The sequence below is a fragment of the Salminus brasiliensis genome, chromosome 2 (genome assembly GCF_030463535.1).
Source record: "Salminus brasiliensis chromosome 2, fSalBra1.hap2, whole genome shotgun sequence".
NCBI classification, from domain to species: Eukaryota; Metazoa; Chordata; class Actinopteri; order Characiformes; family Bryconidae; genus Salminus; species Salminus brasiliensis.
The window spans coordinates 35,633,377-35,646,592 of NC_132879.1; the positions used below are offsets into that span (position 1 = coordinate 35,633,377).

General features: G+C 41.0%; 1 protein-coding gene across 8 annotated transcripts in view; it reads right to left on the bottom strand.

Moving 5' to 3' along the window:
- The window catches only part of anks1b (ankyrin repeat and sterile alpha motif domain containing 1B), a 261,246-nt gene that overhangs the window by 144,353 nt on the left and 103,677 nt on the right, over positions 1-13,216 (bottom strand). For all 8 annotated transcript variants that reach the window (XM_072672508.1, XM_072672507.1, XM_072672509.1 and 5 more), the window contains one exon: positions 11,600-11,716. In XM_072672508.1, coding sequence (XP_072528609.1) covers positions 11,600-11,716 — 117 coding nt within the window. The remainder of the gene's footprint in view (positions 1-11,599; positions 11,717-13,216) is intronic.

A 13,216-nucleotide genomic window follows, 5' to 3' on the forward strand; every position in this document is an offset into this window, starting at 1 on the left:
AGAAAAATAGCCTTTTCCTTTTTTGTTCTCCTGATATTAAAACAAAAGGACAGGAGCATAGACCTGAAGCTGTCAATCACAGACGTCAATCAAGAAATTGAACGTGTGTGTGAGAGAGAGAGAGAGAGAGAGAGAGAGAGAGAGAGAGAGAGTGAGAGAGAGAGTGAGACAGAGAAAGAGAGGGGGACTAAAAGTATAAAGAAGTAAAGCTACTGAGAGAGAGAGAGAGAGAGAGAGAGAGAGAGAGAGAGAGAGAGAGAGAGTGGGAGTGACAGAGAGACTGAATAGGCGTAGTGACCCCAGAGAAATGACTTGCCTTCCTCCTGAAATGAGCCGGCTCCTGTGTAAAAAGAGCCGAGTGCTGTACTGGCCTTTCCCCATTAAACCACTTCCCTTCAGAGATTTAACTCCAGCTCCTGGCACTGCCGCCTCGCTCTGAGGCTGGCTGAGAGTTGGGTTCATTTGCAGAGGGAAAGTCCACTGAAAGAAGGAAATGCCAGCCTCAGTAGCAGCAACAGGAGCAGAGGGCCGAGGGGAGTACCCCTGGATTTAGCCACTCCCTCTGAAGAGTAAGAATGTGGGTGTACTGCAGGGGTTAATGGGAAAGTTTGACATTTGAGCCATTCTAAGTACTTTTATTTGCAATTTTGAGGCATCTAAGATCTGTTTTCATCAACTTCTTGATTTCCATCAACTTCTAAACTAAATGAAGACAGAATGCAAGTAAAGGACTTTTCACACTTTTTTACAAGCAGAAGCACTCTAACTATAAATATGCGGCGGTTAAAGAAAATCAATGGCAGAGGCAATGACGGTGAGAACCTTGCACAGACTTTTCTTAGGTTTGCTTAGGTGCATCCTATTCTGTTCTTGTCCACAAAGCCAAGAGCAAGAGCAAAAGCGGACAGGGAGCAGAGAAAAAGTGGTCCGTCGGAATAAGGTGTTATCACAATGACCAGAGAATTGCTAGTTCAAATCCCGGGTTGTGCTGCTGTTCATCGGCAGCCGGGGCCCCGAGAGAGAACAATTGGCCAGAAAAGTAGCAGCCCCTGGTAATCCACTCCCTTCAGTGTGAATGCCAGTAACACAAAAACGAGAAAGAGCTTTTGTCTATACAAACAGATTCATCAGGATTTCAGAGCTATCATAGCTATCGACTGCTGAAAGCTAAAGAGAAGAGACACTAATGGATTGCTGCAACTCACAGAAACAAATGGAATCCGTGTGGGAGCTCACTGAGTGGTGAAGCTGCGCTCTAAAAGACAGGTGGGGAAAAGAATAAGCCCACTGTAGCTGCAAATTTAGCGACTTCATGCTCAGTTTAAGTAAAAAAGGAAAGCAAGCAAATCTCTACTAAATGTGCCTGAAAACAGTCTAAACCGCACCATTCACTTGACTTTGCGCTCTCAGATAAGAGTTTTTTTCGTTAAACGGGGTGAATTGAACCTCAGTTAGCTAGACATTTCTGGCAGCACATCGATGCCCATGAATCATTGGTTCACTCGCCTTTAGCGCGAGCAGATAATGGCTTGTTTTTTTCCCGGTTTGGTCGTTTTCCCTAATACTTGTTGGCGTTCCAATGGGAACGTGGCGCCAATGCAACCCCTCCATAGGGCCCTCAATGGCATTAGTCACAGCCATTGCTACCTGGACCTTTTGTCCCCAAATCAACATCGGTCCTCATGAGGTGGGTATGTAAACAGAATTGTGTCCACATTAAGAGATAAAACCCAATCCACACACACACACACTCCTTATTAGAGAATCTTGACTCTAGACTGTGTGAGGCCTGTAGGGCAATCAGGGGCATTTGTAAGTGATGGATTTTCGAGCTATCAGCCATGTCAGAGTAAACTCGTACAGAGACGACTGACAGCAACTCGTACAGAGACATCCAGCACAGCCCAGCAGACTGATCCATTACTGCTCTACTTAACAAGCAACCAGAACACACTCAAGGAGAAGCCTACTTACACTTTGGGTGAGCGAGTGACGCACAAAACGTAATTTTCACTGGATAGATATTGGCAAGGACAACAAGCACGTCCACCATGAGGCCATAGAAGGCAGAACTTAACGCATGCGGCCAGCCATCAGTGTTAGTATTCTCAACCTCTTTCTTAATCATTTTCTAAATCTTTACCCACCCACTTTTTCCCTGTGAGATTGCTCTGCTGTGCCTGGTCTCTCCCCATTGCCTCTGCTGGGCTGTATATTTTCAGAGCACTAAGGCATATCCCGGGCTATGTGCAAGCACAATTTGCTTTTGATCAAGATCGTAAAACACACACTACTTTAAGGAGACTCTTATTTCAGGCAGTCTATTTGGAGCAATCTATCATACACACAGACTGAACACCAGTGCCACTGGGGAAGAGGAGAACAAGCCAGAGAGACATAACTCTCCTCCAGTGCATACTCTCGGAGATGCCTACCCACACACACACACACACACACACACACACATTCAAACTCCTGAGCCCTCTTTACACACTCCCATTCAATTCTACCACATGAACAGAGAATCCTGATGGACTGCATTAAACATAAATGAATTACAGTGAGACGATAGTTTACAGCCCAGGCCAGAATTAACAACCGCCACTAAATCGAATACAAACGGTTTGTGTTCTGGATGCTGTTTAAGTGGAGCTTAGGCTCCTAGAACGCTGCAAAGAATTAAAAACAGGAACGTACTATTAAATGACTCACTTCTGCAAGTTTAAATTAAAACAGGTTAAGAAACGGTGACAACAAGGAACTGGAGGCCTTATTCATAGTCTCAGAGTTTCCAGCACACTGGAAACTCCAACACACTGTCCTATCATACTGCTTTTTGTGATACTGTTAGCAATGAGTTCATAGATAACGAGACTTATGATACGATTCTAAAGAATTACAATGCCAACCATTTTTAATGGCATTTTGTGTAAAATATGTAATTTACTGGATGCTTCCAGTTACTATGTGCCCTCTTTTGAAAGTTTTCAGAATCGGAAACAGAAATACCTTATTGATCCCAGCAGGGAAATTGCTGTTGTTACAGTTGTGTAACAACCATTTGTGTAAGAACAAACACTCTATAAAATAAACTCTATAACATGATTTTAAAACAAAGAGAAAAATGTTAAATATATCCATAAATATAAATATAAATGTAATACTAATATCTAATATTATATTATTATGATTATATTATACTAATATAATAACATGTATGAAAGATTCCGTTGCACTTACTATGTCTTATTCTTCTCCACAGGTTTTGCATAGTTTAGTAATCTCTGCACTCAGGTTCTAGGAACTGTGCACTGCTTGCAAATTGTTGCAATAGGGTTATTGTATGGCTTATTTCTGGCAGAGTCCGAGCTCAAAAGTATCTGGAATTATCAACACTAGCTTTGGGTTTTTTGAGTGAATGACTAAGCGCTTTTGTAAGTTGCTGTAAGAGTGCCGCTTAAATGCCATAAATGTAATTTTGAAAGAAATGTAAGTAAAACTAACTTTTAATTAGACATGGTCTGACAAGTTTGTGAGACACCTGTCATACACATCAGCAGTGCTCAGAAAGCATAAGGCAATTCACTGATGTATCAAATTTAACTGCAAACTCATTGATAGAATTGTCACCCAATATCTACAACCTAATGCATTTTGACTTACCTGCCCAAATCTCACTCAATGCTGCTACCTGACCAGCACAGTCAGAGCTTAAGAGATCATGATTGCAATGTTCAAGAACAGTCTGTCCACAACTCCACAAAGAAGGATATAATAGTAAGGCTGCAGCATATAAAGACCTCATTACAATGACGAATGGACACTGGAGACTTCAAAAACCCATAAAATGATCACAGTCTAACAGTCGGACTACTTCAGGAGAGAGACTAGGCTCTGTCTCTCCGGAAAAAGTATTTTGGAAGGCTTGCGATTTTGCCCAATCACAGACTTTGCACCGAGCCAACAGTGAAGTGCATTAAATATTAAGCACGCTACAGCCAGAGACTATATTCAAAGCCAACGTATTACTACACTAAGCATAATGATGAATGTGCTGTGTAGTACTTTTACTTTTACTATTTTGCCTGGTATTACGCCACAACGAAGAGACATTCCTTAAGGTCTGGTTATGACTCTAGGGCAAGAGTGTGGACAGCTAACTGGGACCGGAATCCAGCCCAGTTTGCTGATTTACCTGCTATAACAGACCCACTACACCTAGCAACTAACAGTTGAGTTGCATCAGGTGTGCTTGAGCAGGAAAAGCACAAAACCGTATGGGAATCTGTGCCTCCAGGGCTGGAGCTGTCCCACCCCTGCTCTGGGGCTACAATCCGAATTACATTCAGAGCCATACTGTCCAAATGCAAAAGGTTTTAATTGATAGTCAATTTTCCCAGGAGTGTACATCCTCCCAAAAATCTCTCCAAAAGCACAGTGTAAAATAGTCTGGGAAGTGACATGGAAACCAAGGACATCTAAAGAACTCAGATGCTTAGCTCAGGGTTCATGACCACTGTCAAAAAAGCACTAAGCAAGAATGAAATCCAAGTCAGTAGGATATAATGTGTAAAATCTAAGCTTTTTAAAGTCAGAACCTCATACCAACTGTGAAGCATGGTGGTGGTAGTGTGATGGTTTAGGGATTCTTTGCTGCATCAGGATGTGGACATGCAGATACCATTGAGAGAACCAAGTCTTCTGTTCTGTAGAGAATCCTTCAAAAGAACATCAGGTCGTATGTCCGTGACCTTAAGCTGAAGCTGAAGTGCAAGCAACTTCAGGCCATTGATCCAAAGCACACAAGCAAGTCCTAACCTAAGCCTTGTTGGCATGCTGCGATAGAACCCGAAACAAATGTCACTGAGCTGAAGCAGTTCTGCAGTAAAGGAGTGTGCCAGATTTCCTCTACGCCGTTGTGAGACACTAATTAACAACTACAGAAAGCGTCTTGTTGCAGTTATTGCTGCTAAGGAGGTGTAATCTGCAATTAAAAGGAAGGGGCTAATCACTTTTCTACACAGGGGGATTGTGTGTTGATTGTGTTCTTAACAAATATCTAGAGTCTGTTATTGTCATCGCTATAGCCTTCTGTGTAGCTGCCCAGGCACTACAGCTAGGACACATTTACAGAAATGGAACTGAACAACATCCATTTACATTTAAGAACATTTGGACAGGTACAATTTGCCCCCCGCCCCCTTCCAAACAAAAAAAAAGGTAACTGTAATTTTCATAAACATTGACTAGTACACCTTGGGGACTTGGGGATGATTCATCTGCCGGGACAGACATCTGTGATTTAGGAAAACAACCACTGAACACAGTGAAAATGTGAACAGGCCCACGAGGACACGAGGACCAGCACTTAACTCAGTCATAACTCAGAACTACTCATACGATAAATAGTGCTGTTTATAAGCAGCGCGTCGTGCCGATAATTAAACGACATGCGTTAACGGTTGGCCCTTCACAATTAATGAATCACACGGGCCAAAGTAGCTTTATTGAGTGATATGTAATTAACTGTACAGATCTCAGAAGAACGTAAAACTTCTTCTAGGGGTTTAATTTGAGCCCTAGTCATCGATCACCATTATTTTATGACCTGAGATCCAGATCATGCCAACAGAAATTGCTTTAATTAAAACTGCTTTACTGATATTGAGCCAGTAAGAGCACGCAGCAGCAGCCAATGAAGGGGGAAAAAAGCTGCAGAAATGATAGGGATTTCAGACAGTTCATCCCACAGACACGGCTGACTGTGCCAGTCGCATCATTAGTCACAACAAGTTGCAGGCATTTCCAGCCATATGGCAGCGTTACTGAATGAAGGGCACAGCACAACTGTGCAGATTGTCTTTTACCACCGAGCATGAATCATACATAGACCATGTTTATTTCAGAGAGAGAGAAAGAATGAGAAGGAGGGTGGCTGTATCAGAGAAATGAAGAAAAAACATGTATATGGAGACACTGCAGAAAAAAAAGAGGGGAAAGAAGATGTTGGCACCAAGTTATGTGAAGATCGAGATGATGATGATGAAGATAAAGATGGAGCAGAAGAAGAAGAGACTTGCTCTTTCTCTCTTGCTATTTCTCTCTGTCTTTCCCTCTGTCTCTCGCTCTCTCTGCTGTGACGCACCTATTCGGATGAAGCCTCAGATTTGTCAATGGAAAGTAGGCGGATATCCCACGCCTTGCACTTTATGAATTCTCTGTCTCCTAGCAACCATGAGAACCCTTCTGAATCTGAGTGCATCAGTGTGTGTGTGTGTGTGTCCGTACCCTGCAGTGCTGAAATTAAGCATTAGTTTGGAGCTGCAGAACTATGTTTCGCTCCATGAGGAACCCCGTCCCGAATGAATTGCTCACACCCCCTGCCCACCCCTCCGTGCCACCAGGAGGTGCCTCGGGGCTTTCGTTACTGTGGCAGCAGAGGGATCCTCACATGGCGCAGGTGGGCGGACCGGCGTGTGACTCCGGTATGCTTCCTGCAGCATAATTACACTTCCTGTCTGAGGGACGGAATCCCTCCTCCGCGATCTCTCTCTCATGATGCACGTGGGCCAGAGGAGCTCTCTTACACGTGACGTTCACTTATCCAGCACCACTAACTCACACAGCTGACACCTCTGCTGCAATTCCTCAGCGGAAATCAAGCTGCTGAAATAACTGATATAGGTGCGGAATTCATGGGAGCAGCAGACGCAACCCCCTCCTCTGCACTTTCTGAATGAACGTCTAGAGTAATTACACACACACACACACACATATCTGTTCGTATACAACACACTGTTTATACAGTCAGGACCAGTATATTTAGACAGTGACACAATATTTGCAGATCTGCCTCCATATAATACTGGGGGGAAAAAATACTGCATTGAATTACAGTTTTTTTACAAAGCCCCCACCGCCACCACCAATTTCACAGAAGTAATTGGACAGTTAACTAAAGTCTTACCTACATCAACACCTTTTTGAACAGCTCCACTGAGGTGTAATAGGCAGAATGCCGTCTCTGTCATTGCCGCCGGGCCCAGAGGACTACTAACTGCACTATGTACCTTTGGTGAAGTGTGCCCTACCAAGAGTATGCCGTCTTAATTATGCAGCATTGTGTGACCCGAGTCATATTTGTCAGAAAATCTCATAATATCACTCTGCCATATCAGTCCTAATGGTTCCTTCACTTCAGATGCCGGTCCTGTCTCTTTTAGCTTTTCAGCAAATTCCAACAAATTATAAATGCACATTCATATCTGTCTACGATGGGGAGCTCAGGGCGTATTTTGGTTCACATGACGCTGTTTTAAGTCCAGACCTTTTATCTCCTTGTCATCAAATAACAAGAGGACTGGCCACATCTGCACAGGAAGCTGCTTATCGGTTAATTGTCCAATTACATTTGAGTCTGTGAAAATGGGAAAAAAGGGACTGTGCCAGAAATTCCTGTAATTCCTAAATAGTTACAGGAATTAAACTGTTACTATGGTGAATTTAAGATGAAGGTCTACAGCTACATTATAATAGTCCAAAAATGTTGTTTCAAGTACAGTTATGGATTTTGGATAGAATAATTGCTCATTCTGTGTGAATGTGTAGACATCTAGCCAGACCAGCATAAAAGAAATACAGAGAAATATAGAACTCATTTTATGTATCGTTTTATGTTATAAACACAGTCAAATCTATAAAATACAGATTTTATTACAGTAGTTGCATTACCTAAAACATTCTGATATTTCAAAATGATATTTATATCATTAACCCCTTAAACAGCCGAAAGTGTTATTACAAACTTCTATTACCAAAGAATAGCCCCACCAGTTTGTACAGAAGGAGTAATACACCTTAGTGTCTAGTAAGCCTTGCAGTGTTAAGGGGATAAATATCACTTTGGAATATCAGTCAAATCTGTCCAATGTTTCTTTTTTATTATCTGCCAATAGTATCATTATTAGACTTCAATACAATTGTCCATCCTTTTTTTTCATATTACCTTGTAGCTCCACTGCACTTTATCTTAGCTGATGAGTTTCATTTGGGGGTTCGAGGAAAGTTGTGTAAATTAGCTGTCCATATTTCTTGGTATCTCTATCACTTTCTATCTCTCTCTCTCTCTCTCTCTCTCTCTCTCTCTCTCTCTCTCTCTCTCTATCTCTGTCTCTCTCTCACACACACACACACACACACACACACACAAACAGGTTCTGCCCTTCTCTTCTACACACGGAAACATAATCAACACAATTATCTGAGATTGATTGGTTAACAGCTAAGTGGCTAGGCATCATTATCAGATCAGATCAATCAATGCTGTATCTAAACCAGCTCCCTCCCTCCATTTGTTCTAGTATCCATCCATCCATCCATCCATATGCTCCATGCATGCCCTCCAGATAAGAAGCCCACTGCCCTACTGCAGGTTCGAGACTACTTGGTCTCTGCATTGACTCTGAAAGGAGAGAAACTTCCAGATCCTGTCGGAGCCGCCAGGAGTTTGCTTCTTACCTTTGTCAAGTTCCCATAGCAACACATTCAGATAAGAGGAGGCTTGTAGGAATGGCCACTAAAACACAAGCAGCTAGCACCACCACTTTACTCAACTGATAACTACAAGCAGATTAACACATACTGTGTTATCCTAGGACCTCCTCAGAACTGCATGGACACTGCATGGACTGCAATGAGCTGACTTTTCCAGATGTTTATGCATGTACGGGACAGCCCTCACACCAAAGCATGAATGTCAAAGGCACAGTTCATTTTCATGACTTAGGCCCCAGTCTGTTAAGTTTTTTGTCTGCATTTTGGCATCAAACTGTCAGAATGCACTGCACTCAGTTTTTGCATTGTGATTATTACTAGGGGTGTGCGATATGGTGAAAATATTATATCCCGATATTTGAAGATAATTTTACGATACACAATATTTATCACAATATTTTGACATGCAGACAAAACGCACCAGTAGTGACAGATTTGTGATTTGCTGCACTCTTGTCTAATTAAACAGCACTAATTACACTCTCTAGAACAAAATATGAAGTTGGTCACTGTTCTTTAAGCACTGGTGATATCCATAATATACACATATTTTGGTTTAGGACTAATATTCCTGCAATATGTTCGCTCACAGTGTTCTTCTTGATGCTATTTGACAGCATGTTTCTCAACTTGTTTTTGTGATCTCGAATGAGTGAATCAATTTTTATAAAACATGGAAAACTACAGTTTTAAAAACAGTTAGATTCTGAGAATGTTAAAGATGATCAAGCAATATTAACTTTCAGTTTTACAGACCACTTTTACATGATTGTGTGTGTGTATGAGTTACTTCTCAATGGTAATGTCTTGAAATATGTGGAGAGATTCTGCCATAATCAGCAGAAGTCGATTCCACATTTATGTTTTATTTCTATAATATAAATAATATAATTTAGAGTCATTTGTGAGAGTATTTGTTGTTGTTCTGTGGAAAGAAAACTCTGCAATCCTGTGCATTTTGCACAGGTTTTGTTCAGTCACAATAAAACGACTAGTAGCTAACAAAAATATGGTGTGGAAACTAGGCCTGTCATTATAACAGCTGTTATATAATTATAATTTAATTGCAATTAGCAATATTGACAATTTATTATTTTATCATTTAAAAAAGCAATGCACATTTAATTAAGAAGAATATTCAACATTTTAATTGGAATATATATATATATATATATATATATATATATATATATATAGAGAGAGAGAGAGAGATAGATAGATAGATAGATAGATAGATAGATAGATATATTCCGATTTAAATGTCTGAATATTCTTAATCATTGTCATGATTAAGAATTTCATTAAAAAATGACATATATTGTACGATAAGTCTACAATGTAATTATCTTGACAGGCCTAGTGGAGACCGGTGCTGAAGAATGCAAATCAGGCTAGTGGCATTCTTTACATGCCCACGTCATGAATAATTATGCAATTAAGTGTTGCATCTAAAAAATTATGTAACTTAAATGAAATCAAACATGGCTTATCAACAGTAACTCTAGATTTCTAAAGGTTGAGCATGCAATGTGTGTGGGGTTCAGTTTCCACGGGATCCTGCTCCGGCAAATATTAGATTTCCGCAGTGTGCATTCTGGGGACAGATTAAAGGATACATCAATTATCTATGCTGCGCTGTGGTGAGGGGAGGTACTGGCAAGAGAGCCAGTCTAAACTGTCAATGTTAAATCAAGTTAGTTTCCATCAAAGCGCCCTTATAGGCCGTATATAATCAGATTCCTTTTGCATGCAAAATAAGCCAAGCTCTGCACTCCTGCATGGCATCTGAAATGCCAAAAAAGCTGCCATGTAGGCGAAACACGGCTGCGCAGGCGGTCTTACGTCACTTGCCTACTTAGCTTCCTCTCTGGAAACCTGGGCAGTCATTGCTATTAAGTTTTTCTAGGTTCACAGTCTGAAAAACACTGAGCTTTGCCCAGTGTACAGTGTACAAAAGCATAGACTGTACATATGACGCTGAGACTGTGTCGAGATGATAAGCAGCGTCTGAGTCAAAAAACAGTCTGAGTGCAGCAGAACATGAGTGCTAGATAGGCCTCTGTGTGGCTGGTGAAACTTTCCGATTGAAAGCAGAAGGAGAGCAAGGTCTCATTCTGACCTAGCAAGAGAGTGTGTGTGTTTGTGTGCGCATGCATGCATTTGTGTATGTGTGCTGCCGTGACTCATAAAGCTTTGAAATAGAGGAACAGAGGCAAAGAGCCAGCCAGCAGCAGGTACAGCTGTTCAGCGTACTGTTGATAAGTGATGCCGATGAGTTCATTGTATTGTAAGCTGTATGAGGATATTTATGCTCCAGGAAATATGATTCAATATATATATATAATATGATTCAATATATATATATATATATATATATATATATATATATATATATATATATAAAAAGCAATGCACATTTAATTAAGAAGAATATTCAACATTTTAATTGGAATATATATATATATATATATATATATATATATATATATAGAGAGAGAGAGAGAGAGAGATATAGATAGATAGATAGATAGATATATTCCAATTTAAATGTCTGAATATTCTTAATCATTGTCATGATTATATATATATATATAGCAGTCTGTCAGTACTGTGAAAAAGGTCTAGGCACCTGGAAAAATTAAGTTCCTTTTCAGTTTCATGAGCTCTCTTCATGGGACTACACTCAGAAAAGGAGAAAAGGAACTTAATTTTTCCAGGTGCCTAGACCTTTTTCACAGTACTGACAGACTGCTATATATATATAAATAATTTATGGTTATCATCCAACACCTGGTTTGGTAAATCAGTGCTTAATGATGCAAAACCAGGTGGGCTGGTGATGGAATTGAACACGAATGTCATCTATTGAATTTAAAGGAACAACCCTCTTATTGCTCAGATTAATGGTTTTAAATAGCGTACTTAGATGCCTAAAACTTCTGCATATATATATATGTGTGTGTGTGTGTGTGTGTGTGTGTGTGTGTGTGTGTGTGTGTGTGTGTGTATAAAATGTGTGTGTAAGTGTGTTTTGACGTCTGTGTACCTGAGAGAAGCCCAGGTTTCTGCAGCCATTGCAGGGTGTGAGTGCCTCCCACAGGCCTGATGGACCACACACTTTCTCCTCCTCCTCCATGGCAGGGGGCAACGGGGGAGAGGGCCGCTGTGGCCGGGAAAGAGAAATGACACACTGTTACCACCCGTCTGGGACAGCTAGGCCTGTCACAATTATTGCAAAATAGGTTGATCACAAGCATTAGGGTCATTTGAGCTGAGCACCATTACTCTCAACTGTTGCTAGCCTTCAGAATGATATATTACCACAGCAGAGTGTGAATTTGCTGAGACATGCGGGGTCTTCTAAATTCTGTCTGGTGCTATAACATTTTCACAATTTGGCTGAGAATAATGCTTCTCTATTTGAGTTCAGGGTGTTTCTGGCGTCAGCTGGGAGCCAAGTATTGACAGCTAAAATGCAGGATAGACAATTAGTCAATGTTTAGCCACTTCAAGCTTTTATAGCTTATTTAGTAGCTGTTTATTCATGTGTGGTTACTTACAGTCAAGCTGGAACGTCAGCACACCCCTTTTACCTTCTCCATGTTTCAATGCATTATAGACTGATTCTACAATAGACCTTAGTTCATCTTTTGTCACAAAATATGCAATTTTATTTTACTGACAACATTAGGAGATTTAGGGATTCCATATCTCAAAACATCCTTAGCCTAGGATCTCAGAGTACGTAGCTTAGATAGTCCTCCAGCAGGCAGTCATGTGACTTTTACAAAGAAGTGGCCTCCGTCTGAACACTCTACCTCTAAGGCATGATTTGCCTGAATGGTTGATCTTCTCCACAGTGATACTCCGGAGCTCTTTTCAGAGGGATCCTCTGGTTCCTGCTCACCTCTCTGGCCTACACCCGTCCTTCCCGACCGCTCAGTTTGGCCGGGCATCCAGGTCTAGGAAGATTCTTGGTGATTCCAAACTTCTTCCATTTACGAATGATGGCGGCCACTGTGCTCTTTGGGAGCCGTAAAGCAATTTTTTCCATACCCTTCTCCAGATCTAAGCCTTGACACAATCCTGTTTTTGAGGTCTGCAGATAATTCCTTTGACCTCATGGCTTGGAGTTTGATCTGACATGCATGTCAACTGTGGGACCTTATATAGGCAGGTGTTGGCAATCCCCAATCATGTCCAGTCAATTGAATTTACCACAGGTGGATTCTAATTAAGTTGTAGAAACATCTCGAGCAGTCTCAGTGGAAACACTGTGGACCTTAGCTCACTTTTGGGAGTTATATTAAAGGGTGTGCACAAATCTATTGTAGAATAAGTCTGTAACGTAATACGTGGAGATGGTGGCGTTCCAGCTTGACTGTATATGCTAATATACAGACCCAGTACAGTGAAATGCACTGATTACTTGGTCAATCCTCTGCATAATAAAATACATGACATCAACTGAAATTCTGTGATGACGTAATATATCTTATTTATGTAAAATCAGTGTAAAGTAGAGCATTAGGTGTTCTTGCCTTTTCAACAGACACCCAAACAAGCACACACACACACACTCACACATAAAAGCATACACACCAACCTTCAGAACTGTTTTAGTTAAATGTCAGACTCAAGCCACCTGTCATCCCAAAGCAAA